Source organism: Sminthopsis crassicaudata, chromosome 4 (assembly GCF_048593235.1).
Source record: "Sminthopsis crassicaudata isolate SCR6 chromosome 4, ASM4859323v1, whole genome shotgun sequence".
Taxonomy (NCBI): Eukaryota; Metazoa; Chordata; class Mammalia; order Dasyuromorphia; family Dasyuridae; genus Sminthopsis; species Sminthopsis crassicaudata.
The window spans coordinates 99,984,808-100,009,999 of record NC_133620.1 but is presented as its reverse complement, the minus strand read 5'-3'; the positions used below and the strand labels follow the sequence as shown (position 1 = coordinate 100,009,999).

At 38.7% G+C, this 25,192-nt stretch overlaps 1 protein-coding gene across 1 annotated transcript; it reads left to right on the top strand.

Annotated features, from left to right (window-relative positions):
• Positions 1-2,512: 2,512 nt before the first annotated feature.
• GOLT1A (golgi transport 1A) lies at positions 2,513-25,103 on the top strand. Its single transcript, XM_074308901.1, has 5 exons — positions 2,513-2,640; positions 5,014-5,105; positions 10,772-10,950; positions 16,538-16,595; positions 20,039-25,103. The coding sequence occupies exons 1-5, from the start codon at positions 2,616-2,618 to the stop codon at positions 20,075-20,077; spliced, it is 393 nt and encodes a 130-aa protein (XP_074165002.1). The 5' UTR covers positions 2,513-2,615; the 3' UTR covers positions 20,078-25,103.
• The last annotated feature ends 89 nt before the right edge of the window (positions 25,104-25,192 follow it).

The window sequence follows — 25,192 nt, the reverse complement described above, 5'->3', positions numbered from 1 at the left end:
TTTCCTTGTGCACTAGGTGTCACTGTATCCAAGGCTCAACCTGACCAGTTGGGATCTGGGAGAGGACAAATGAATTAAACCAACTTTGAGATATTTTGCTATTCCCAAATAGGGAAGGTGATTATGGTCCAGAGGGAGGGATGGATAGAAGAATTCCATACCCCTACTCTGCTACTGCAATGGAATTGGGGTTCTTAAGAAAGTAGGGACCATTTTTTGTTATTCAGTCATGTCCGACTCTTCATGACTCCATTTGGGGATTTTCTTGGCAAAGATACTGGAATGGTTGGCCATGTTCTTCTCCCCCTCACTTTACCGATGAGGAAACTGAGGCAAGCAGAGTTAAGTGACTTGCCTAGGGTCACACATTTAGGAAGTGTCTAAGCCACATTTAAACTCAGAAATTCCTGACTCTATTGTGCTTAGCATTCCATCTACATTGCCATTTAACTGCCTGCAGGCACCATGCTTCAAATAATGCAACTATGAAAACTCCACAGAGCCAGACCCAGTTCCAGGTGCAGAGTAGGTGCTAAGTAAAATTCCTGTTACAGGATGGCATAATAGAGCTAAAAGGACTTTGAAGATCCTAGTTTTAACTTGCTGATTTTACAGAGAAGGAAATTAAGATTTAAAACAGTTAAATGGCTTGTCCAATGTCAAACAATGAAAACTGATGACTCTTAGTAGACCGGGTGAGGGTCGATCTTGACATTGTACCATTCTTCTTACTCCTGGGGCTCCAAAATCATTGCTAGTAGTTTTATCATTTATAAGATGAGGGGATTGGATTAAATGATCTTTTATGAGAAGGAAAGAAAAAAGAGGAGAGACCAATAGGAGAATAAATCAATTCTTCAATGCAAATACACAAGAGTGACTTGGTTCTCTCTGTCTCTATCTTGTATGTCTCTCTTTCTCCTTTCTTTCCTCTCCTTCCTTCCTTCCTTCTCTCACTCTTTCTTCCTCTCCTTCTCTCCCCCCTTTCTCCGTTTCTCCATCTCTCTCTCTACCTATCTGATTGGTTCGCTGCCTATGCATCATTTGCCTGTCAATGAGAGGCCACCAAACTGGGTCTGTAGGGGTCATCCTCTCATCACAAAATCTAAAACAAAGATGTTGAAGCTGATGGGAGAAGGAGAATTTGGCAATGGCGCACAAGCTAGAGAGAAGGGTAACCAATATTGAGCTGGAAGAGGGTTCCCACTCAGGGCCAAAGTATAGGATGGGGAAGGGAGAAGGACTAGAACTGTAGGATTTCCTGAGTTTCAAAGATTCTTTTTTCCTCTTTTCCCTTTTTATGGAAGCATAACTACTAGAAAGCATCTCAAAGGTCATTTAAGCTAAACTGCATTGTGATCCCATATGGGGATGTGTAATTGAATGTGGGGGTTGTGAAATTAGAATTAGTAAATGTTTGATTTGCACATCTATTTTATATTCATATTTTATATACCAGGTATATACCAGGGGTTTGCATAAAAATTTCTTGGGTAAAAAGGGATAACAAGCAGAAAAAGTTTAAGAAACCCTGATTTAGACCAATTTCTTCATTTTACAGAAGAGGAAACTGAAGTTTTAGAGACTGTAACTTGATCATGATCACATAGGTGTTTAGTGGCACAGTCAGCATTTGAATCCAGGTTCTCTGGCTAGAAATCCAGCCCTTCCCATTGTGCCACATATTTCCTTTTGAACTTCCTCAAAGTGTTTATAGTCCAAGGTTTACTTTCCACCTGATATAGAGGGCTAGATTATTTGTGAAATCAACCCTGGCTTTCTGAAGTCTATGTCAGTGGAGCCATACTTTATTAGAAAAAAAAAACAAAACAACTTCATGTGGAAGTCAGCAATAGTCACTGTATGTGGGCTAAGGTCAGTCTAGGTAAATATGGAGATGGTCATCTGCAGAAGGCTGAGGAATGTCTAAGTCCACTACAAATTACCAGCATCATTTTACAAAATGTGAAGGGGCTGGGATCAGCATGGTTGGGGGGGGGAACACCCATATCAGGGACAGGATTCAAGTGGATGAGAGTAGAAAATGAAGAATGGTTAGTATAATTGAGATGGAGGGATCGGGGAGAAAGGGAAGGATCCAGCCTCTGTGAGAAGAGGATAAGGGCCCATGTGGAACCAAAAGTCTGAATATTGTTTGTCTGCTGAATACTGGTTGATCTAAGCAGGTCTTGGAAGAGCACCTGGGACATTGGCAAGGATATAGGACACAAACACTTGGCCACTGATGCAGAAGTGTGGGTGGCCCAAGGAATTGTTCTATTTGAACTGACTGTTCTTTGCTAACTTGGTGCTAAGCCCAGTTGTTTCTATCCTGCTGAAAGACTGACAGATTTTCACTTTATGTGCCCTGAAACAAGACCTGTAGGGCTATGGTGGGAGTGGGGTCATTAGTGGAAGGGACGCTGGAGGAAGGAGACTGTGTCTTTAAGTGGCCTTCTCCAGGATTGGAAGTTAATGATTTGTTCAGGAAGGGATTTCACAACCTTGCCAAGGTTCACTCTCCCAACAGCATGTGTAGGCAGCTCTAGGCTTCATACCACCCACTGGCTCCCCAGAGTGACTGTCTCCAAGAGCTCCCCTCATAGGCTGTGGCCATGATCTCTGTGTCGGAATGGCAGAGTGAGTAAGGAACAGGGGAAAGGGGGAGGTGGGGCCTGGGGAGAGAAACTTTGGATTCATAAGCAGAAGCTGAAACCCTCCACCCCCAGGGAGGGGGCCGGGGTGGAGGTGAGGAAATGTCACTGACCTCTGGAGCTGAGAGGCAAGAGGCTGCTGTGTTGGCAATATGAGAGGCTTTGATGACCTAGGCTGGGCGTGGCATTTGTGCCTTCAAAAGGAAGGGGTCCTCACCATCCATCCCTTGGCTTAGACTTATGCCCCCAGAAACCCCTAGGCTGGCATCAGGGGAACAGATCAAAGCTCATTCTTGAATGCCTAATGGAAAGGAGACTAGGAAATGGGACACTGGTATAGCAGAGATGAGTGTAGAATATATTAATCACCTATTTAAATATATTATAACATCTGATATACAAAAACAGAGGCAGCATTTTTATTATTCAGTCGTGTATGACTTTTCAGGACCTTATGGCCCATAGCACATCCATACTGTCCATGGGGTTTTCTTGGCAAAGATGCTGGAGTGATTCCTTCTTCAGTGGATTAGGATAAACATGGTTAAATGAAGTGCACAGGGTCATACAGCTAGTAACTCTGAGTCTTTGGAGTCATTCAATTAGAAAGACCTGCCCCAGCGCTTTATCCACTATACCACTAACTGCAACATAGTGAAGTGGATTAAATGCTGAACAGAGTCAATCAATCTGGCAACGACATTTATTAAGTGCTTACTGTATGTCAGACACAGTGTGAAGCACTGGAGATACAAAGAAAACAAAACCAGTGCTTTCCCCAAGAAGTTCACAGTCTCATGTGGGTAGTTAACAGGTCAGTGACAGGTACAGTCAAGATATGGAGAGACATCCTTAATCCTTTGTGACACGAATCTACGAGAAGCTAATGGACCCTTTTCTGAATCATGTTTTTAAAACAAGAGATTACAAAGGAAGCCAATCGTACTGAAATTTTAAAAAGTTCATGGCCCTCTGATTAAGAACCCTTGGAGTAGATGAATGTAATCCAAAGTAGGAAGGTATGAGGAGCTGCTGTGATTTCAATACAACACGTTCCTGGGTATCACATAGATTGAGTCTCCCACTTAATCATTCAGAATCTTCACAACGAGGGGACCTCTGAGACAAGAAGAGGACCAACAAGTCTGAAGTAGACTAATTAGTCTGAGGTCTTCCCACTCCCCCCAACAAACTCTAATAAGTATCTAGCCCATCCTGAGGACCCTTCTGGCATCTCCCAACTTAGGATCTCCCCCTATCCCTGACTTTTTTGTGAAGAGCAGCAGTCAATGAAAGGCTTATGAGTCTGAGAACTGTGGCTGTGTGGACATGTGTGGTATTATCTTAACTCCTTATCCCCCGAGATCCAGCTGAATCAAGGTGTGACTGGGTATCCACCAGAAATACAAGGGGATTAGCCCAACAGTAGGAAAACCTGCTTTTCAAAGCTAGGGCAAGGGCTAGGCAGGGTTCTAGACAAAAAGGAAAGGAATGATTGGTTATTGTTTCTCATTCTCAAAGAGGACCAAAATGACATCATTATGTTAAGACTGTGTGTTAAGACTGTGTTCCAGGGTTGATCAGACCAATACGAGTATTCTGCCACAGGTCGCCCACAAATAGTCCATATAAACATTTGCACTAGCTTCTCTAATTTTGCTCACTTCACATTTCTTTGGGGCTAATTTAATTCTGCTTTGTTCATGGAGCAAACAAATAAATGTATATAAATAACTATGTAACTATATATAAATATAAATAACTATGTATAAATAAAAATAACTATATATAAATAAAATATATGTAAACATAAATAATTGTATCTAACCATGTATAAATATAAGTAATACAAATGTAAATAACTACATGTAACCATATATATGTAACTATATCTAAATATAAATAACTCTATCTAAATAAAAATAACTGTATAAATAAAAATAGCTACATATAAAAATTTATATATGTATATTTATGCCCTGGGAAAAGGAAGATCTTGGAGTTCTTCTCTCCCACTCTAGCCAACTCTAGCCCACCCATGACATGGGTGAGGGTGGTTCATCAGTCTCCACCATATAACTGAGTTTGAGACTTGGGTTACATCCCAAGCATTAATTTTGAGCTAAATCAACTTGTAGTTGTTACACAAAAATCCAATGCCTCTCTGGAAAGTAATTGATGAAGGGGTGTAATTTTTGTGAGGGGAGGGGAAATGTCCCGTCTTCTAACTTTTGTCCAGTGGGGGAAAAGTCTAGGGAGGCAGCAGCAGCCCCTCCTGTCCTGGAATCATCCTGCAATTGGATGCTTTGTTTGTTCTGACCACCTCTTCCATCGCATCTGCTTATGTTCTTATTTGCAGAGATTGGCATGGGTATCATGGGCTTTGGCCTTTTCTTCATTCTCTTTGGGATCCTTTTGTACTTTGACTCTGTGCTTCTGGCCTTCGGAAATGTAAGTCACCCTTCCCTACAACCCTCCCCAATACTCTCAACAAGTCTTCTCCATGCCTACCTCGTTCCCTTACTGTCCAAGAACCAAGAAGGTAAATCCAAAGACATTCTGCTAATCTATTGCTACAGACAGAGATAGCAAACCAGTCAATCATCAGGTACTTACTCAGTACATTCTATGCTTCAGGCACTGAGTTAGAAATAGGATAGCCCTATAGGAGCAAGACATTCCAGGAGAAATAAACACCTTCAAATAGATAAGTAAATACATTTTGTTATCTAGTTGTTTTTCCATTGTGTCTAGCTCTTTCTGTGACCCCATTTGGAATTTTCTTGAAAAATAAACTGGAGTAGTTTGCCATTTCCTTCTCAAACTTATTTTACAGATGAGGAAACTGAGGCAAATAGGTTTAAGTGACTTGCCCAGGGTCACACAGCTCGTAAGTGTCTGAAGATGGATTTGAACTCAACAAGGGGAATCTTTCTGATTGTAGGATCAGAATTCTCCACTGAACCACCTACCTGCCCCAAATATATCATAGATAAAAACCAAGTACAAAGATATTGGGTAAGTGGAGGCACTAACACCAGGGAATCAGGAAAGACCTCTTGAAGACAATGACATTTAAGCTAACCCTTGGAAGGAGAGCAAGAAATTACAAAGGGTGGAAGTGATGAGAGAGAGCATTCCAGAAATAGAGGGCAGGCTGAGCAAAAGTACAGGTGGGAGATGGAAGGTCCAATACTAGAAACTGAGTAAATAGTCTGAATGAAATGTGTAGTGTGTGAAGGGAAGTTAAATGAAATAAATCTGGAAATATAGGTTGGCTCAGATTGTAAAGAGTTTTCAATGTATATCAATGTATTTTAATCCTGGAAGCAATAGAGTATAGCTAGAATTTTTTCTGGGGGTAAGAAATACAGTGACATAACCCCCCTGTGCTTAAAAAAAAATGGAGGCAATCGAGGCTAAGTAATTTGCCCAGAGTAACTCAGTTAGTAATTGTATAAGGTCAAATTTGGACTCAGGTCCTCCTAACTTCAAAGCTAGTGCTCTATCCACTGTGCCACCTAGTGCCCTGCTCTTGTTGTTTAGGAATATGGTTTTGGCAACTCTGTGCCAGATAGATTGTAGAACAGACATCCTGAGAGTACAGGGAGATTAATTAATTAATAGGCTGGGTTCTAGGTGTGGTATCAGTGGAGAGAAGGGCAAAGATCCAAGAGATGCTAAGGAAGAAGAATTAACCTAGCAACTGACAGGATGGAGGAAGTGAAAGACTGGGAAGAGTTGAGGATGCTCCAGCAATATGTTGTAAATGTTTAACAACCAGCTGTCCAAACATCAACCCTGTACCCATAACACACTTTAAAATGTAATTTGTACTCAACATTTTCTCCATCATTTTCTTAAATTTAAACACCAACAAAACAATAAATCCAGCCCAAATTTGTGGCTTTTGGCTGTTTCCCAGCAGTAAATGCTCATTGAAAATTTAATAATCAGGTTGGTTAGAGCTGACTTCTAGAATACCCTGGATGACTGTTAGATTATATACCTGGGTTTGACTTGGAGTATATATCGCTTAGTCTCTCCATGCCTCAGTTTCCTCTTTTGTAAGATGTAGATAATAGCAGCACCTACCTCACAGGGTTATTGAAAGAATCAAATTGTTAATTTAAGGAATGTGTTTTGCAAACTTTAATATAATATATGTGCTCATTATTATTATAATTTTAGGATTTTTTGTCATTATTTCCTTACCTTTGATTATGTATATCTCTAGTCCCTACATCACAATCAGAGACGATAAAGTACTTTACCAACTTTTATACAAATGGTTATCCTTATTCATTGAACTGAGCAGACTTGGTGCTAGGTAGGATGTCAGTAAAATATGGCTTGGCATTCCCCTTCCAACACTTACAAAGTGTTCACCTTTTCTGTGGCTCTGGCAACTACTTAGTCCTTATCAACTATAGTGAGTCTGCAGATAAATCTTCAAGGATTATTATCCACTGGGGACATGGGCTATTATCATGAGAAGCATCCATAGAGCTTAGCATGATGATTTTGCACATAGTAGGTGCTTAATGAATGTTTGATTTAACATCTCTCCTGAGGATCTGACCTCCACTAAGCCTGCCAAGGAAATAATTTGGTAATCTCCAAAGAGCATGGGAATCCAGAAAGTGGTAAGGACAGGTACAATAAGTGAATTGTAGGACTTTAGAATGGGGATGGATGTTGGGGTAATTTGGTCCAACCTGTATCTGAACAAGAACTCTTTTCTATAATATCCCCCACAAGAGGTCATCCAACTTCCACTTGAAGACCTCTGAGGATAATAATGGCTTGGATTTATTTAAAACTTTAGGGCTTGCTAAGTATTTTACAAATTTTATCCTCACAACATTCCTGGAAGATGGATGCTGTCATCTCCATTTTACAGATCAGAAAACTGAGGCAGACAGACATTAAAAAAATTGCCCAGGGGCACATAGCTAAAAAAGTGCCTAAGTCTGGATCTGACCAGAGTTCTTTTGAGTCCAGGTTCAGTGCACTATCCACTACACCTCTAGTTGCTTCATTATAGAATAGAATGGGGAACTTGATGCCTGCTGAGGCAGCTCATTCTACTCTGAATATAATGGTAATTATTAAGATGCTTAACAGGCATCAAAATCAGCTTCTCTGCTACTTTCATTCACTCTGAGGGTCTAATGTCTCTCCCAAAAGATAGCTTTTCATATATTTAGAAACAGCTATCATCATGGTCCCCGCTAATAAAAATACTGCAACTCAGACTTTTATAATGATAAATTATTTACAGATCATTCTCACAATAAAAATATGAGATAGATAGTGAAAGGTTTATTATCTTCTCTTCACACATGAAAAACTGACACTCAGAAAGACAAAAGTAATTGATCCAAAGTCACACAGCTAATAAATGTGAGAGTCAAGAATAGAAATCAGGTTCCTTGTTATTAGGGACCTATGTTTTTCCCACAATACCCCTACATTGTTTTACACTTATTCATGTTTTATATTTATTAATAATAAAGAACTAAAATTTAATTTATATTAAAGTTTTCAAAATACTTTACCCATGGATATTCATGGGATATCTCTCCATCCACCCATTTATCCAGAGCCTCATACCTCTGACTTGGTCTTGTGGGGTTATTTTCCCACTCTCTGTGTTGGCGTCATCACTCCAACCTGCTCTAACACTGGTAGGTCTAGGTTTTCTGAAAAGTTCCATCTCTTTGCATTTACAATCAAATTCTCTCAGTGCCCCTGTTAAGGATTAATAAATATTCTCCCCATATTCATGACTATTGCTTGAGCTCCTTTTGAGGCTTACAACAATGACACTTAGATCTAAAAAAAAAAACCCATTTACTTAGCAATAAGACAAGGAAATAATAATGGCATCACAGGTAATGAAATGTTAAACCTAATGCGTGAAGAATAAAATATATCACAACTTACCCATGAACCTGGTTCACATAAATGTGCTCAGTGTCTGTGGGAAAGATTGGGTATATACATTTAGAGCATTGTGGCTAGAATAAACACATGAAGGGGGGAAATCCAAGTCCTTGGGATAACTCACAACTCTAGACTTCAGGATTACTCTACTAATTGCTTGTTCTGCTGACCCTCATCTCTTCTTTTGAACCAAAACAAGCCCTTTAAAATTAGAATCACCTTTAAAAAATGTCTAGAAAATGTTACTGCTTAATTTGGACAGTTTTTTTTCCTTTGGAGTAGCTTTCTATTTAAGCTAGAGAATTGCAAAACTCATCTTTGGACTATCCAGCCCAGTACAGCCAGTTATTCACCCATCTGGATGCTACATAATCCAGTCAAAAAAGAACTCACAGCAAATAGATGATGTTGATGTTGTTTGCCTTGACAAGGCAAACCAACCTAGCCAGCTTTTCATTCACCAGAATTTTGCATAGTCCAATTAAATCCCAATATCTCTGGGATTTTTGCACTCCCAAAGCCTCTTTTTTCTTTCTATTCCTCTCTCCAAAACCAGATGACATCAGTAAAGGAAATAAAGGGTTTATGAGAGGCTGCAGCCCTCTGAAGTCCTAGAGGATGTTAAAGAACAGTATCAGACCCTTTGTCCACAGTGGTTGAGTTTCTCTTCAAGCAAACCAGAACTATGTAGCTGAAGCTTTCTGTCATCTGACAGTTGACTGACTCTGCTCCATACATTTTAATCTGACTTTTTCTTCAATCTTTACTTGCCAGTTTTTTTTTTTCTTTTATCTTTCAGTAGCATAAACCACAGCTTTCTTGTACTCTAACTCATTTTTCACTTTAAAAGAACTTGTCAGATTTCTACTATGAAAACAGTAGTTTGTTTAGTTATACACCAATTAGCTAAGGAGTTATATGATTTCTCATTTTTAAAAGTTTTACCCTTTTCAGTCTTAAATCCACTGTTTTTTTAATGATTGAGGGTTTACAATGCAGCTCAAACTTTCTAGTAGTCTTCCATCTTATTGTGTGTTCTTGAACACAAAATTGAGGAGATCCAGATTTTTATAAGTTTTTTTTAAATAAGAAAAGCCCTTTCTCTGATTCTTAAAAACATCAAACTAAATAAATGCAAATGAATCATTGTCTTACATCTCTTACAAGGCGATTTAAATCTTCATATTTATTCACAGTTTATTTTCTGTCCAAAACTGCTTAAATTTCATCTGAAAACTGTTTCTTCACATTTGGCATTTTAAACTAATTGAACTAATATTAATTTCCTCTTCCTTTTAGGCATCTAAATGATCATTTATGACAAAAGCAATTCTCCACCTTTTACCAATTGATTTAATCTTTTTCTTTGCATGATAGTTTTCCCTACTCTTTTCAGTACCAAACTCTTCCATATAACAAGGGCAACACTGCAGAGGAACTACACATTACTTAATTTGAGTCATATAATAATCCTAGGAGACAGATATTGCGGGAATCATTAGGTATTTTAAAGATAGGGAAACTGAGACTCAGAGAGGTTAAATGACTTGATTATTAATCATGGAGGATGGAATCTGACACTCATTACATCTTTTTGACTGCAAATTCAACCATCTATTCATTCTTCTAATGCACTTTCCCTTCTACCAAAAGTCTGACCTGGCTTTCCAACGCACTTCAGCTATTTGCTTGCTGGGTGATCTTTAGCAAAAGTATTTAATTTTTCTGAGTTTCAATTGTCTCCTCTATAAAATGAGTAGAAACATCTCCACCTGTTTCCTAGGGAATATGTAATGAGCAATTAAATTTTATCTGTGAAAAAGCTTAGGAAGAACAAATATATTATATATAATATTATATGACATATAATATATATTATATAATGTGTATTATATGACATATATATTATTAGAAATTAACCCTTCAAGGCTATCTTGTGCATTTCCCGGATGCACCATCTAATCCAATCCAACTGAGGTTTTTCCTCTTCCTAAAGATTTTTTAGGACTTTACCACATGCCTGTTTCAGTCCTTCCAGTATTTTCTCCCTCTTCCCCTAAGAAGACAAAAAAAAATCCTCCCTGATGTACAATCCCTAAGCCAAAGCTCAGTACTTCATGATCTATTTTATATCCCTACTCCATGAATCTCTTCTCTCTTCTCCACAGATATTATTCCTATGTGGTCTCTCCTTCATCATTGGTTTAAGAAGAACTTTTGGATTCTTCTTCCAAAGGCATAAACTGAAGGGGACAAGTTTCTTCCTCGGGGGTGTGATAATTGTCCTCATGCGCTGGCCTCTTTTGGGGATGGCCCTGGAGACTTATGGTTTTATCAACCTTTTCAGGTGAGTGGAGTTTTCCTGGCAAGAATTGGAGGGGAGAGGGAGGCAGAGACAAAGAGAGTCTGAGACAGAGACAGAAAGAAACAAAGAGACAGAGACACAAAGACAGAGATAGAGATAGAGACAGAAAATGATTTAGACAGAGGCACATAGAGAGAGGCAGAAACAGTGACATAGACCAAGAGAGACAGAGAGATGAAGGATGAGAGTCACAGAGACAAGAGAGGCAAACTTATACACAGAGAGAAAGTGATAGATGATAAGAGTATTTATTAAGTGCTCACTATATTCCAAGTACAAACAAGATAGCTCCTGTCCTCAAGGAGCTAATTAATTCTAAGGTATCTACACCCCAGATAAAGGGGACCTAAAAAAGAGATAGCTACATATATGTGCCTGCCAATATGTGCCTGCCATGGTTTGGAGCTGGTGGCCAGGAAGATGAAGACTTGGGAAAATAAACACTCACACCTCTCAGAGTCTGGGGCTTTTCCTGGTATGGAGTCCAAGTTTCTGGTACAGAGGAGATGGGGATGATAACTGAAGTCTCATCTTCTCTGTTTCTGTCTCTATGTCTCTGACCCTGTTTCTCTGTGTCTGTGTCTTAGACTGAGAATAACAAAACAACTACCAACTTTTGTGCACCCCTAATAAAAAAGTAGAGTTAGCTAGAGTACAGGAAAAATGGAGTTCAAATCTGTCCTCAGACACTTATTAGCTATGTTACCCTGGACAAGTCATTTTACCTGTTTGCTTCAGTTTCTTCATCTGTTATTTTTATTTGTCCTTTGTTTTCTCAAAGAATTGTAACATCTGGAGGATGATGCTAGGACATACAAGTGAATTGGATTTAAGTGAGGGAGACTGTGCAAGGTCACCTGTCTCACTTTCTCTCCAGAGTCATCTGGGTTCAGTGGCCATATATAGATCAGGATGACTGGAGATCTTGGCCCTGGATGACATGGGAGACCTTGGTTTTTTCAAGCTAAGATCTTCAACAGGCAAATGAGCTAGAGAAGGAAATGGCAAATCACCCCAGCATCTTTGCTGAGAAAATCTCAAGTGAGGTTATGAAGTGTTGGGTGTAACTGAGCAACAACAAAATTGTAGAAGAACAAGCCCCATTTCAATCAGTTAATCAGTCTATAATACTTGAATCTCCATGTTATTTTTTGACTAAGGAGCATTTTTACTTAATTTCCTCAATTGATAATACCAAAAGCAGGTGACCTAGAGCTTTGTTTAGAGTGTTGAATTTTGAGTCAGTCAGTTAACATGCATTTATTGAGTGCTACATGCCCTGCCTCCCTAGTACCACCAGGATCAATTATAAAATCCTCCCTCTGAGCTCTAAAGTCCTTCACAACCTACTTCCCTCCTACCTTTCCAGTGTTCTTGCTCCTTATTCCCCTCCATGATCTAGCAACACCCACCTCCTTGCCATTTCTCGCACAGACCCTCTACCTCACATCTTTGGACATTTCTCCTTCCTGTCTCCCATGTCTTCATCTCTACCTCCTGACCTTCCTGCTTTTCTTCAAGACTAAGTTCAAGTCCCATCTTCCAGGGGTATTCTTTCCCAGTTCCTCTCATCATTCTCCCTCTGAAATTACCTTCTAATTACATAGTATTTATCTTAAGAGGTAAAACATCTTACATAGTGTCTCCCCCATTAGAATGTGAGGCCATTGAAAATGGCCTTTTTGGCCCTTTTTTGCCTTCTCACAACTTAGCACAGTGTACATAGTAAGCACTCAATACTTGGTGAATCACTGATATATAAGGTAAGCAAAAAAGTGCTATTTAACCAATGAGTCTGGGGGAGGATGATGGTGCCCTCAAAAGTAACAGGGAAGTTTAGAATAGGGGAGATTGAGTTCTGATTTGGATGTATTGAGATTGAAGTGTTCTAAAGACATTTGATGTGAAGCTAGAGCTCAGGAAAGATACCAAGGCTGAATTTACAAATCTGGGAATTGACAACATAAAAATAATAATTGAACCATGGCAACCCTTGGAAAGTCACTTAATCTCTTTTTTTAAGCCTCGGTTTCTTTGACTGTAAGGCAGGAATAATAAACCTTTATTTTATATAACAACCCTATGAAGTTTTTAAAAAGCATCAAATGAGATCATATATGTATACTCCTTTGCAAACTTTAAAGCACTCTCTAAATGATATTTCTTACCAGTATTAGCTCTATGAGATAAACAAGGCAGGATTGTGATGTCCATTTTATAGCTCTAAGAACTGAGGCTTAGAGAGATGAAGTGGGTTGTTAACAGTCACATACATAGTTAGAGACAGACAGAGCTAGATTCCAAGCCTTCTTACTGCCAGTCCCTAGTGCACTTTCCACTACAAGGTAGTTGCCTCATTCAAACAATCAGCAATACAGGCATCCACTGGGAGCCTAGTCCCACATTAAAAACAAGAGGAGACAACAAGAAAATACATAGGGAGTCTGCTGTTTTTTCTAGAACATATTCAGAACATTACACAGGAGGCTTTCCAAATAAATCTAGTGATTGATTTGGGGGCACATGGATCACCAGAGGCAACTCAGAAAGCATTGCTGAGTCCTTGACCGCTACCCCCCCCCAAAAAAAAAACAGAGTAGGGCAGAGAGGAAAGAACTCCAAAAGAAAAAAAGCAATTTTAGAAAGGGAACCACAGATTGGACTTAGAAGACAGTGTCAGGGAATGGAATCTGCATTTCTGGATCAATATTTAAGACAGAGGAATGCTGGGGTTTTGTATGGCGATGGCATGCATCTGACAAGGGCCAATTAAAAACATTCACTAAGAGTTTTTCAAATCTGATCAAGAGAGCTTTAAGCAGAAAAAGGGAGGAAGGGCTAATATTGCCCAGAAAAGATCTGCTAAGTTAGCTAACCTAAAAAATAGCAACAACATTGGAAGAAAACAGAAGAGCAGGCCAATGTATGTGGGAAATATAATTTTTACATTTAATTTTATTTTTCTCAATTATACATAAACAAAAACATTTCAACATTTTTTTTTATTTTTGAGTTCCCAATTATAGGATACAATTTTTAAGAGAAATATCAGTAAAACCTATGACATTAGGTATCTATGTACAAATGTACAAAGTATGGAATAATAAATGGGATAAACTTGAGATTCTAGGTGTTCAGTTGGGTCCAACTCCTTATGATTTCATTTGGGTTTTGAGGCTTTTTTTTTTTTTTGACAAAGATATAGGAATGGTTTGCCATTTATTTTCTCCAGTTCATTTTACAGATGAGGAAACTGAGGTTAAATGACTTGCCCAGAGTCACACAGCTAATTTTTCTGACTCTAGGTCTCTATCCACCTTGCCACTTAGTTATTCATAGAGAATGGACAGACATTTAACCTCATGGTTATCAGTAAGACTTAGAAGAATAGGACTCATGACTAAGAAAATAAACCTTGTACAAAACAAACAGAATTGATAAAAAGGATAGAGAGGAAGAAAAAAAGAGAGAGAACCACTTTTTAAAAAAATTTTATTTTATAATTATAAATTTTTTTGACAGTATATATGCATGAGTAATTTTTTTTATAACATTATCCCTTGTATTCATTTTTCCAAATTATCCCCCCCTTCCCTCTACTTCCTCCCCTAGATGACAGGCAATCCCATACATTTTACATATGTTACAATATAACCTAGATACAATATATGTGTGTAAATCCCATTTTCTTGTTGAACGTTAAGTATTGGATTCCGAAGGTATAAGTAACCTGGGTAGATAGACAGTAGTGCTAACAGTTTACATTCACTTCCCAGTATTCCTTCTCTGGGTGTAGCTACCTCTGTCCATCATTGATCAACTGGAAGTGAGTTGGATCTTCCTTATGTTGAAGATTTCCACTTCCATCAGAATACATCTTCATACAGCATTGAAGTGTACAGCGATCTTCTGGGAGAACCACTTCTTATAGTGAATAGAGTAATGATTGTGGCTAATGATAAGAAAGCTAAACTACTTTGTTTTTCCACTATTTCCTCTGCCAGTAAGAATCCTCTTTGGTCTGCAAAAGATGTTACGAAAATGGCCAGTAGGAATGGAATCCTAGGATAAGTGAGTTGATGACTAGTTGATATTTAGGAAACTCAAGTCATCCAGCTGGCTCAGGCGAACCACAAACACAGATGATAAAAAAGAAAAAATAAAAATTTTAAAAAGACCATGTGGCTGCTAAGGTTCAGCCAGCAAAATTGGAAAAATCTTGAGGAAGAGAAAAGGTGGTGTAGGATACAAGGAGGGCAAATATATTATTTTTTTTCCCTGAAAAGGGAAGAATGAAGAATCTCCATAAAATAAATAGATCAGTGAATTGGACTTCTATCCCTCATAAAATCTATAGATTTTGAGCTTCAAGGGATCTTAGAATTCCTCTAACCTCCACCCCTTCATCTTACACATAAGGAAACAGGCTGGAAGAGTTTAAGTGACCAACAGCCCCAGGCCATAAGCAGCAGTTTTTGATCTAAGAATTACAGGACAGGGAGAAAGTGGTCTCTACCTGGAACAGAAAGAAGGTTTGAGTGAGGAGGTAGAGGGGCACATGTAGGGAAAGTCACCAGAAGCTGGGTGACCCCAGCTGAGATGGGGCTGTGAATTCCTAGATCAATCTTTGGCTTCCTGGTGCTGATGTTGAAAATGAAAACACTGGACCTTATATGCCAAGCCACCAGACACCAGGGAGTGGAGCTTGGAGTGATGGACTTTTTCCTTTCTCTATTTTTCTTGGGTTAGGTTTCCATGGGAACCAATGTGTCTGCAGCAGTCTGAGATTGGGGTTCTGTGGAATGCAGAATACAAAGGAGAGAGCCCTGGGTTTGGAGTGAGAGAACCCAAGGTCTAGCCCTCTCTACTGCTGAGAGGCCCTGGGCAAATCATTTAACTCCTCAAAGTCCCCTCTCCTTGTTTGGAAAAGGAGGATTAGATGGCTCTGAAGGTCTCTTCCAGCTCTAAATTACAGTCTATGACCTTAAATCTCTGAGCTAGTGCTCATATGCTAAGACCTTTTCCAGGTGTAAATCTTATTGGATACCCAAGCTAGCTCAATATCCGGATGCTGCACACATCTCCTCTGGGATGCAACATACAGTCCTGATTCAGTGTCTTTTCTCCAGGGAAGTACCTATAGACAACCTTCACCACCACCACCATCACCACCATCCACAGCCACTATCATCACCACTGCCACTCCCACAAGATTTACACTCTCCCTTGTAATAAAGATGAGCAAAAATACCCTACACAATGCCCACTCCTATTCAATCCATTCAATATCTTGTCATAACAGTCCCTTGCCTGTCTGCCAGGAGGATTGAGAATGTTTCATTATTTGTTCTGTAGAATAATCATTTCCAGCATACATCAATTTTTACACATGGGGATGAGGAGCCAGAAATGTCAAGCCACTTTATTAGGTGGGAAGAAATACAACTTCAGTTTGAATCCAAATCTTCAAGTCTCTAAATTCAATGCTTTTCCATTCTATTATGGATTTTCTCCAATCTTGGCCCATATCCTTTTATATTGTCATTAATCCTTATCTCTTATTTTTCAGGGGTTTTTTCCCAGTTGCTTTTGGATTCCTAGCTTCCAGCATCCCAATTCTCAGTTCGGTAAGTCACATAGTTAAATGGTTGGACCAAGTAAAGCAGCAGGTCCCTTTCCTGTTCCACCTCCTTCTGCCTCTGTCCCTGCTCCCAGGGCCTGGGATTACTTCCCTTAACACCCAGAAATCAATTAAATCTAAAATACATGCAGTGTTAGACTGTTTGTTCACTGAAGTGACCCTTTTCTTTGGGAGCTGTCACTTCAGTGATGTAGGGGCTGATGGAATTAAACATAAATAAGGCACTTCCTAACTCTTTTTGGGTGACAGAGGCTGGTGCAAAGTCCATCTTGGGCATTTCACTTCTCTCCAGAGTAGCATTAGGAATGTCATTCTATTTCTTCAACCAAGGGTAGCCTCATGAAAGAGATGGAATTAGGATTTTCATGAAGGCAGGGAGACTTGATGGCAGGCCAGAAGTAGAGGTCATTCAAGAAGAGAAAGGGGAAAAATCTTAAAGTTGACACTGTATAGATTGGTTACCATATTATCTTATTGACATATAAGAGCAGGTATGATTATTTGTAGAAAAATAGGTCCAGAAAAGATAATTGACTAGCCAAAGGTCATCCAGATAGTAAGTAGCAGAACAAGAACTATGAATATACAGAGTGTAGGGTTGGAGAGGACCTTTGGAATCATCTAGTCTACGCTCCTTTTACAGATGAGAAAGCTAAGGATTAGAGGGGAGTAAAATGCAGAGAGCAAAATGGATTTCAAGAAATCCAGGTCCTCTGATTTCAAAACAAATGGTGTTTCTGCCTCATCACAGGCTTTCTGGTTCTAGGAACCTGTCTTCTCCAGTTCTCATAATGCTCTATTGACTTTACAGGAAGGATAAGAAGAAAGAGAGAGGGGGGTGGGAAGGAAAGAGAAGAGAAAAAGGAGAAGGAGGAGGAGGAGGAGGGAGGGAGGGAGGATGAACATGATGGAAAAGATCTCTGGTTGGAGTCATTAGTCCCACATTCAAATTTAACCTCTGACACTCACTACATGTATGATTTTGGGCAAGTCATTTAACCCCCATGAATTTCAATTTTCTTACCTGTAAAATGTGGGTACTGGATCAGATGGTCTTTTGTTACAATATCTATGATCCTAAGAGAGTTTAATATTTTTCTAGCTCTATAAATAACTTGGTTGTCTAATTGACATGGCATTAACCCATAATTTAATTTATGTAGTAACATTATTTTTATTATAGAAACAATTAAAATCTCTTTAATTATTTGTTTTTCTTCATTTATGCAGTGTTCTATAGTTTTTGATTCCTGGCATAAATCTAACTTGGTCATAGTGAATAATATTTAAAGTATATTATTGTAATTTCTTTGCTAATATTTTTGCCTTAATATTAATTAAGAATATAAATTATTTTCTTTCTCTGATTTATCCTTTCCTGATTTGAGGGTCAGGATCATAATTGTCTCATAGAAAGAGTTTGGTAAGATCTTCTATGCATATTTTTGCAAATTATTTATTTAAAATTACAGTTCATTGTCCTTTGAATGTTTGTAAGAGTCCACTTAGAATTTAATTCTTTTTCTACCTTTTCCAGATGATATTTATTAGTAGTATAAGAAATAGAAATACTGATGAATTGTCAATTTATTTCATATTCTGCTACTTTGCTGATGTTATAAATTTTTTTTTATTAACTATATAGTATTTTTTTCCCTTTTTTCCCTTTTCTTTCTTTGGTGAGGCAATTAGGGTTAAGTGACTTGTCCAGGGTCACACAGCTGCATTTGCATTCACATCCTCTCATTCCAGGGGCAAGGTTTTATCTATTGGGCCAACTAGCTTCCCCTTATCATATGATTTCCAGACAGAAATGACTTTTGTCTCCTCTTTGCCAATGTCTCTTCCCTCAATTTCTTTTCCTTTTCTTAATGCCATAGATTGCTTTTGTACAACTACAACAAATAATAGCAGTGACAATGGGTAGTCCTGCTTTGCCTCTGTCTTCATTAGAAAGGCTTCCATTGTTTTTCCAATACAAATAATACTAACTCTTTTGTTAAATATTGTTTGTCTCATTAAGGAAAAGTCCATTTATTCCTCCGCTTTTTGTGTTTTTAACACAAATAACTACTCTAATTGGTTAACAACTTTTTAAAAGAATATTTATTGATACAATTGGTTTTGCTGTTAATGTGGTCTATTATGTTTATTATTTTCCTTATATTGAGCTATCTTTTCATTCCTGGCATAAATCTAACTTGGTCATAGTGAATAATATTAAAAATATATTATTGTAATTTCTTTGCTAATATTTTTGCCTTAATATTAATTAAGAATATAAATTATTTTCTTTCTCTGATTTATCCTTTCCTGATTTGAGGGTCAGGATCATAATTGTCTCATAGAAGGAGTTTGGTAAGATCTTCTATGCATATTTTTGCAAATTATTTATTTAAAATTACAGTTCATTGTCCTTTGAATGTTTGTAAGAGTCCACTTATAATTTAATCAGGACCTTTTTTGGTTTTCCTTTGGGAATTCATTTATATGTCATTCAGTTTTTGTTTCTTAGATTGATTTGTTTAAATGTTCTGCTTATTAGTCTGTTATTCTAGATATTTTGCATTTTTGGAAATATTCATTTAATTTTGTATTTTGTATTTTTTGAAATATTTACTCATTTAATTTACTTTTATTTTTGTTCACATGTAATTGTGCTTTTATATGGATCAAGATTAAGAAATTTAAGGAGACTGGGGAGAGTAACTATGGGAGCTCAATTTTTAGGTTGAGTTAAACAGAGAAGGCTTTCATGACAGAGGAGTTGATTTAATGACAGTCTAAGAAAGGTGTTGTAGACCTATCCTGGATGCTGCTTTGGAAGTAATAGGTGTGAGATGGGCTGATACTAGTAGCTTTGAGCAGGTAGAACTGACTTATGAGTTGGCTTTTCCATGTCCATGTGTTAAATAATATAGGGTTTAGAGCACTTGTTCAAAGTGGAGAACAAAGGAAAGATGGTCAATAATCACAGAAATAATTGGTACTAATCACAAGGTGAGAAAAGAGGACATTTTTTGATTCACTTCAAGTGACAGAAAGAATAGAGTAGCTGCAATCAATGAGAAGAGTTACGGTTTGGGAGCTTACCCATATTTGATTGGAAGGAAGAAATTCTATAGCATACATATGGATCCACCTAAAAACAATCCCAGATGTTCCTCATAAGAAAATAATTTAGGTTTATCTTACAGCCAGTTCCTGGGACTCAGTCTCTTCTCTGTAGCACCTGATACAGACTGAGTGCTCAGGCGGCATAGGGAGAATGCCACAGCCTTGATCCAGCCAGGGTTTCCATCTCTCTCTGCCCCTTTGCCATCTGTGCCTAGCACTCCAGCTGACTTTCGAGGCCAGCCTTGATAATAACCTGGATATTGAATCTACTCTCTTGCCATTGTCTGCAATAATTATTCTTGGCTCCCACAGCTGTTCCAGAGGCTCCAAGGCACCAGCTCCATGGTCTGATCTGCAGAGGTGGGCTCCTTGAACTTGGACTGTTGTACCTGGGGAAGATTGGGCACCGCCCCCACATGCTTTGCTTGACAAATTCCAATCCTCCTTCGGAATTGGGCTGGAGGATGGAGCTGAGTGAAAGAATCGAGTGTTTTCCAGTGTGCTTAATATAAACTCTGACAAAACCTCAGACCCATGGAAACCCTAAGAGAAAGGAGTGGCTCAGAACAAAGACCCATGGGGATCAGACTGCCTTGTATTTATGGACAACAGAAAGAAAGACTTTTAAAGTACATTTCCAGATTGAAAAGCTGCCTGTCTAAAAATTAGTCTTAATGTCTTCATGGTCCATGGGAGATCATTTTGTCCACCTACTCTTCCTCTGCCACCCCCCACCCAGGGCCTTTTCCTTTCCACTTCCCCCTCCCCAGCCTCTAGGCAAGATTACACCTATACCTTCTCAGACATGAATTAATGACAGTCTTGGTCTAAAAGTACTGCAATTTTTATCCTTGTGCCTGACAACTCTTAAAGTAGAACTCTTCCCTCCCTGTATAACCTTCAATCCTGCCTGCTAGAAGGAAGCACTTTTATGCCATTTAATCCCTGACAATGAGCATCCCTTGGGTACAGAATCCTATGCTTGATAACAGATTGTTTTTGTATGTATATGTGGGATGGGGTAAGAGATGGGGAGAATCTAGTGAAAGGAGAAGACGGCTGCCCAGGCTTCTAGAGGTTCTTTTCAGCGACTCTGATTTGATGAGGTGATGGGATGGGAGTAACTACAACTAAGGAGCTCCCCGTGGAGTGGAAGAAGCCAGACCATATCTCCCTAACCTTTCTGCCAAAAACAGACAGAAGATCCTAAAGCAAAACTGTGAAACAGGAATTATTTCATCAATGTTATTAGTCCATGGGTTGAAAACAATACTTAGATAATGCTAAGAAACTATGGTCATTTCAGCTTCAAGAATTCCCAGTGTGGGAACTCCATATCCATGCAGATCATAATTCCCTAGAGAGGCATTTTGGTATAATGGGAAGGAAGATCTGGGTTCAAATTTTGACCCAGACACTTACAGACTATGTGATCTTACTCAAGGTCACCTATTGTTAGTAGCAGAGCCAGAACTGCTCAAAGCCAGGCCTTCTCACTCCAGAAGTGCTCCCCAGTATACCTCCTGTGTCTGGGAAAACAAGAAATATTCAAGGGATCTGTTCTTAGGGGATATTGAGTTATTTTTCTCTCTAGGATGATCTTGGAAGGAAAGAGAACAAATATGGTTGCTCTGGATGAGCTTTCTATGTTTTTGTGGTCTTCACTTGTTTCAGGCCCTTCATATTGGTGGAGTTATTAATAGGGTTGTGTTTCAGGGAAGTAAACTCCCTGGAAATGGCTGCTTTAAATCTTGGAGCCTTAGGAGTAATTTATTCACCTGAATTCTGGGGCTTTTCTCCATATTCCTCAGTTCACCCTCCTGACTTTTTGGTATCCTCCAGAATCTCACCTCCTTTTTTACACTGGGGGTAGCTGCAACTGGTCCTCTTGGGATGTTTAAGGAGGATCCTTCCTCTGAGCAGAGATATTGCGTCCAAACTTCATCCTCAAGTGCCTTCCTTTGGGAGACCTCTCTCCCACAGAATGAGAGTGCTCAGAGTTGGAAGGAGTCTCAGAGGTCATCTATAGGACCTCTTATACTTTTCTCACTCCGGACTCCTTTTCACCCAAGGAATTTTTATTTGACCCTGGAAATTAGGCATATAAAATAGGTATACAAATCAAACATTTCTGTTAACAAATCATAATTTCACACCCCTACATTCAGCTACTAGACCCCACAGAGGGTTGTGACCCACAGTTTAAGAAGCTTTGATCCAAATCCTTCATTTTACAGATGTGAAAACTGATGTACCAATTTGTTAGATGACTTATCCAAAGTTACCTAGATAGTAAGTGGCAAAACCAGATCCTCTGAGCCCAAATTTAATGCTTTTTATATTGTACCCTGCAAACATCCTACCCTCTGACCTTCATCAATCAGTAGGGACAGATAGACAATTGCCAAAAAGCACCAGAGAGCTCTGCTAATTATTAGCTATGTGACTTTGGATAAGTCATTTATCTGGACCTCAGTGTCCTCATCTGTGAGTGAGCGGAAATAAAATCAAGATCATTTCCCAATAGATAAATGATCAAAGGTCACCAGCCATTTTCAAAAGAAAAATTGGAAATTATTGCCAAAAACTTATTTATTCCAAATCACTAATAAGAAAAATAACTTAACACAACTCTGTGGTTTCTCCTCATGCTCCTTAAAATTAGTAAAAATAACAATAATAGAAACTGCTCATGCCTTCTGGTTGATATCCTTGTTTCCAGTCTCTTCTTATTCCAATCTATCCTCCACTTGGATGCTAAGGTAATATATAAAGCACTAGGACTGCCAATATCATGTCCCAGTGGTTCCCTATTATTTGCTGTAGCAACATAAAAATGCTGTTTGGTTTTTAAAACCCTTTACAGAGGTGGCTAGGTGGCTCTCCTGACCTGGAGTCAGAAGGATCTGATTTCAAATTTGATCTCAAATACTACTAGTTGTGTGATTTGGACAGGTCACTTAACCTTGATTGCTTCCAAAGAGCAAGGAAACAAACAAAAAATTAAAACCTTTTACAACCTTGTCTCCTCTACCTTTCAAGTCTTCTTTCACTTACCTCTCCTCCACATATCTACAAACCACACCAGCCTGCTGTTGCATATTGTTTTCTCCATCTTAATCTGTCATGAGCTTTCTAATAGAGGCAGTGGATAAAACACTGGACTGCCAAGTCAGGATGGATATGAGTTCAAATCCAGCTTCAGACATTTATTAGCTGGGTGACCCTGGGCAAGTTACTTAGCCCTGACTGCCTTAATTTCCTTAGAATGGGGTTTGATACCAGCACCCTAGCTGGTAAGGTAATATTTATAAAACACTTATCACAGTACTTGGTAATATACAGTAAGTGCTTAATATTTTTTTCCTTTTTCTTTCCCCATTAGGATATGAGCTTCTTTAGTACAGAGACTATGATTTTGCCTTTCTACCTTCAGCACAGTGCCTGAATAATAATAAGTATTTAATAACGATTTGTTATAGGATTTACTGACTTTCAATCAGCAGTCAAATATTTATTGCATATGTTTATATGCTAGACCTGTTACTAAATCCTTTGCAGAGAGAAAACCTTTTGAAGCAGCCTGAGACAGAGTTTGGAGATCATTGTAAGTCTTCAAGGCACAGTGGAAGCAGGGGGCTAGAGACAAAAATGGTTTCTCATGGGATTTGACATAGGGACTTGACCTATAATTTCTTTGGCAAAGGGACCTTGCTTTTTTTTTTTTTTTCTGTGAGGTGATTGGAGTTGATTTGACCAGGGTCACACACTACTAAGTGTTAAGTGTCCAAGTGTGTTTGAATTCTGGTCCTCCTGACTCCAGGACTGGCGTTCTATTCACTGAGGACCTTCTTGATGAGGACATTTCCCCACCAAAGCTGATTAGTGCCTTCTCTGCAACTCATAGCACTGAGATTTTACTGCCAGTGCCGACAGTGACTTACCCAGATCCCACAGCTAACACGTGTGAGACTTGGGCATTGAACCCATATGGATATTCTTGACCCAGAGGCCAGATTTCTACCCACCAGGCCATGCTGTCTCCTTGGTGGATGGGAGCAGACCCTGAATCAAAGATCCTGATCCCGAAAGGTACTTAAGAAGTAGAAAAGAAAAAACAAAAAACACATTTATTAAGCACCTACTATGTGCAAGACACTATGCTAAATACTTCATAGTATCTCGCCTGACCCTCACAACAAGTCTGGAAGTCTTCATTTTACAGTTGAGAAAACTAAGGGAGGCACAAGTTAAGTAGTTTGCCCAGGATCAAACAGTTAGGAAATAGCTGAGGCTGAATTTGAACTCAGTCCTCCTGACTGCAGCCCCAGTACTTTATCCATTGTGCCCCCTTAGTGGGTCTAATAAATCTGATAATATAAATCTTTCATAAATCGTTCCCTCAAAGTCTCTCAGACACAGAGTCCATGGATCTTTCTTGCCTCTATGTGCAATTTGCCTTTTTCCCTTCCTTTGATATCTATAAAAAGTTTATGCTAACAATACCACTGACATTTGTAAGTTGCTGAAATGTTTGCAAAGTAGTTTATATTCCTTGATTTATTCAAGCCCCACAACGGCCTTGTGACATAGGTACTACTGATGACATTATCCCCATTTTACAGATGAAAAAACTGAGCCACAAAAGTTAAGTATCTAGCTGAATCACATAACAATAAGAACAGAAGTTAAAGGGGTTTTGTTTGTTTGTTTGTTTATTTTTTACTTCAGGACCACCATGCCATCAGTAAGGCAGAGGTATCAAACACAGCTGATGACACTGATCCTCCCTTAGTGTCATCAATGACACTACAATATACCCTGGAGTGAGGGAACTAGATTAAAATGGAAGTGGAAAATATTTAATAAAATAAATAAAAATACAATACAGCATGGCTAATGTTAACATTGGGGTAGCTAAGTGGCAAAAGTGAAAAGAGTGCTGGCCCTAGAGCCTCAGATATTTACTAACTGGGTGACCCTGGACAAGTCACTTAATCTTGTTTGCTTCAGTTTCCTCATCTGTAAAATGAGCTGAAGAAGGAAATGGAAAACTATTCCAGTCTCTGCTAAAAAAATAAATCCAAAATGACTGAAATTACTCAACAATAAAGATGTTAAGAGGGGCAGCAAGGTGGCACAGTAGTTAGAGCACTTCAGGGAGAACCTGAGTTCAAATATGGCCTCAGACACTTAACACTTCCTAAATGTGAGACTCTGGACAAGTCACTTAATCCCAATTGCCTCAGGAAAAAAAAAAAAAAAAAAAAAAAAAAAGATGTTCATAAATTGTTTTATAAGTCTGTTTTCAGCTAGAAAGATTTTCTGTATAGTTCAATGATGCCATTTATATTTAAATTTGATAGCCCTTCACTAAACCATGCTACCTCTGAAAGTAATAATTTGTTATTGGTAATCAATAGTTAATAATAATCAATAATAAACAATACTAATTTATTGCCATAA

What these genes read in the sequence shown, in the direction of transcription:
- GOLT1A (XM_074308901.1), top strand. Translation starts at nt 2,616, where the DNA reads ATGATCTCTGTGTCGGAATGGCAGA. An exon ending in TGCTTCTGGCCTTCGGAAAT is followed by an intron (nt 5,106 to 10,771) that starts GTAAGTCACCCT and finishes TCTTCTCCACAG; the next exon opens with ATATTATTCCTATGTGGTCT. An exon ending in GGTTTTATCAACCTTTTCAG is followed by an intron (nt 10,951 to 16,537) that starts GTGAGTGGAGTT and finishes CTTATTTTTCAG; the next exon opens with GGGTTTTTTCCCAGTTGCTT.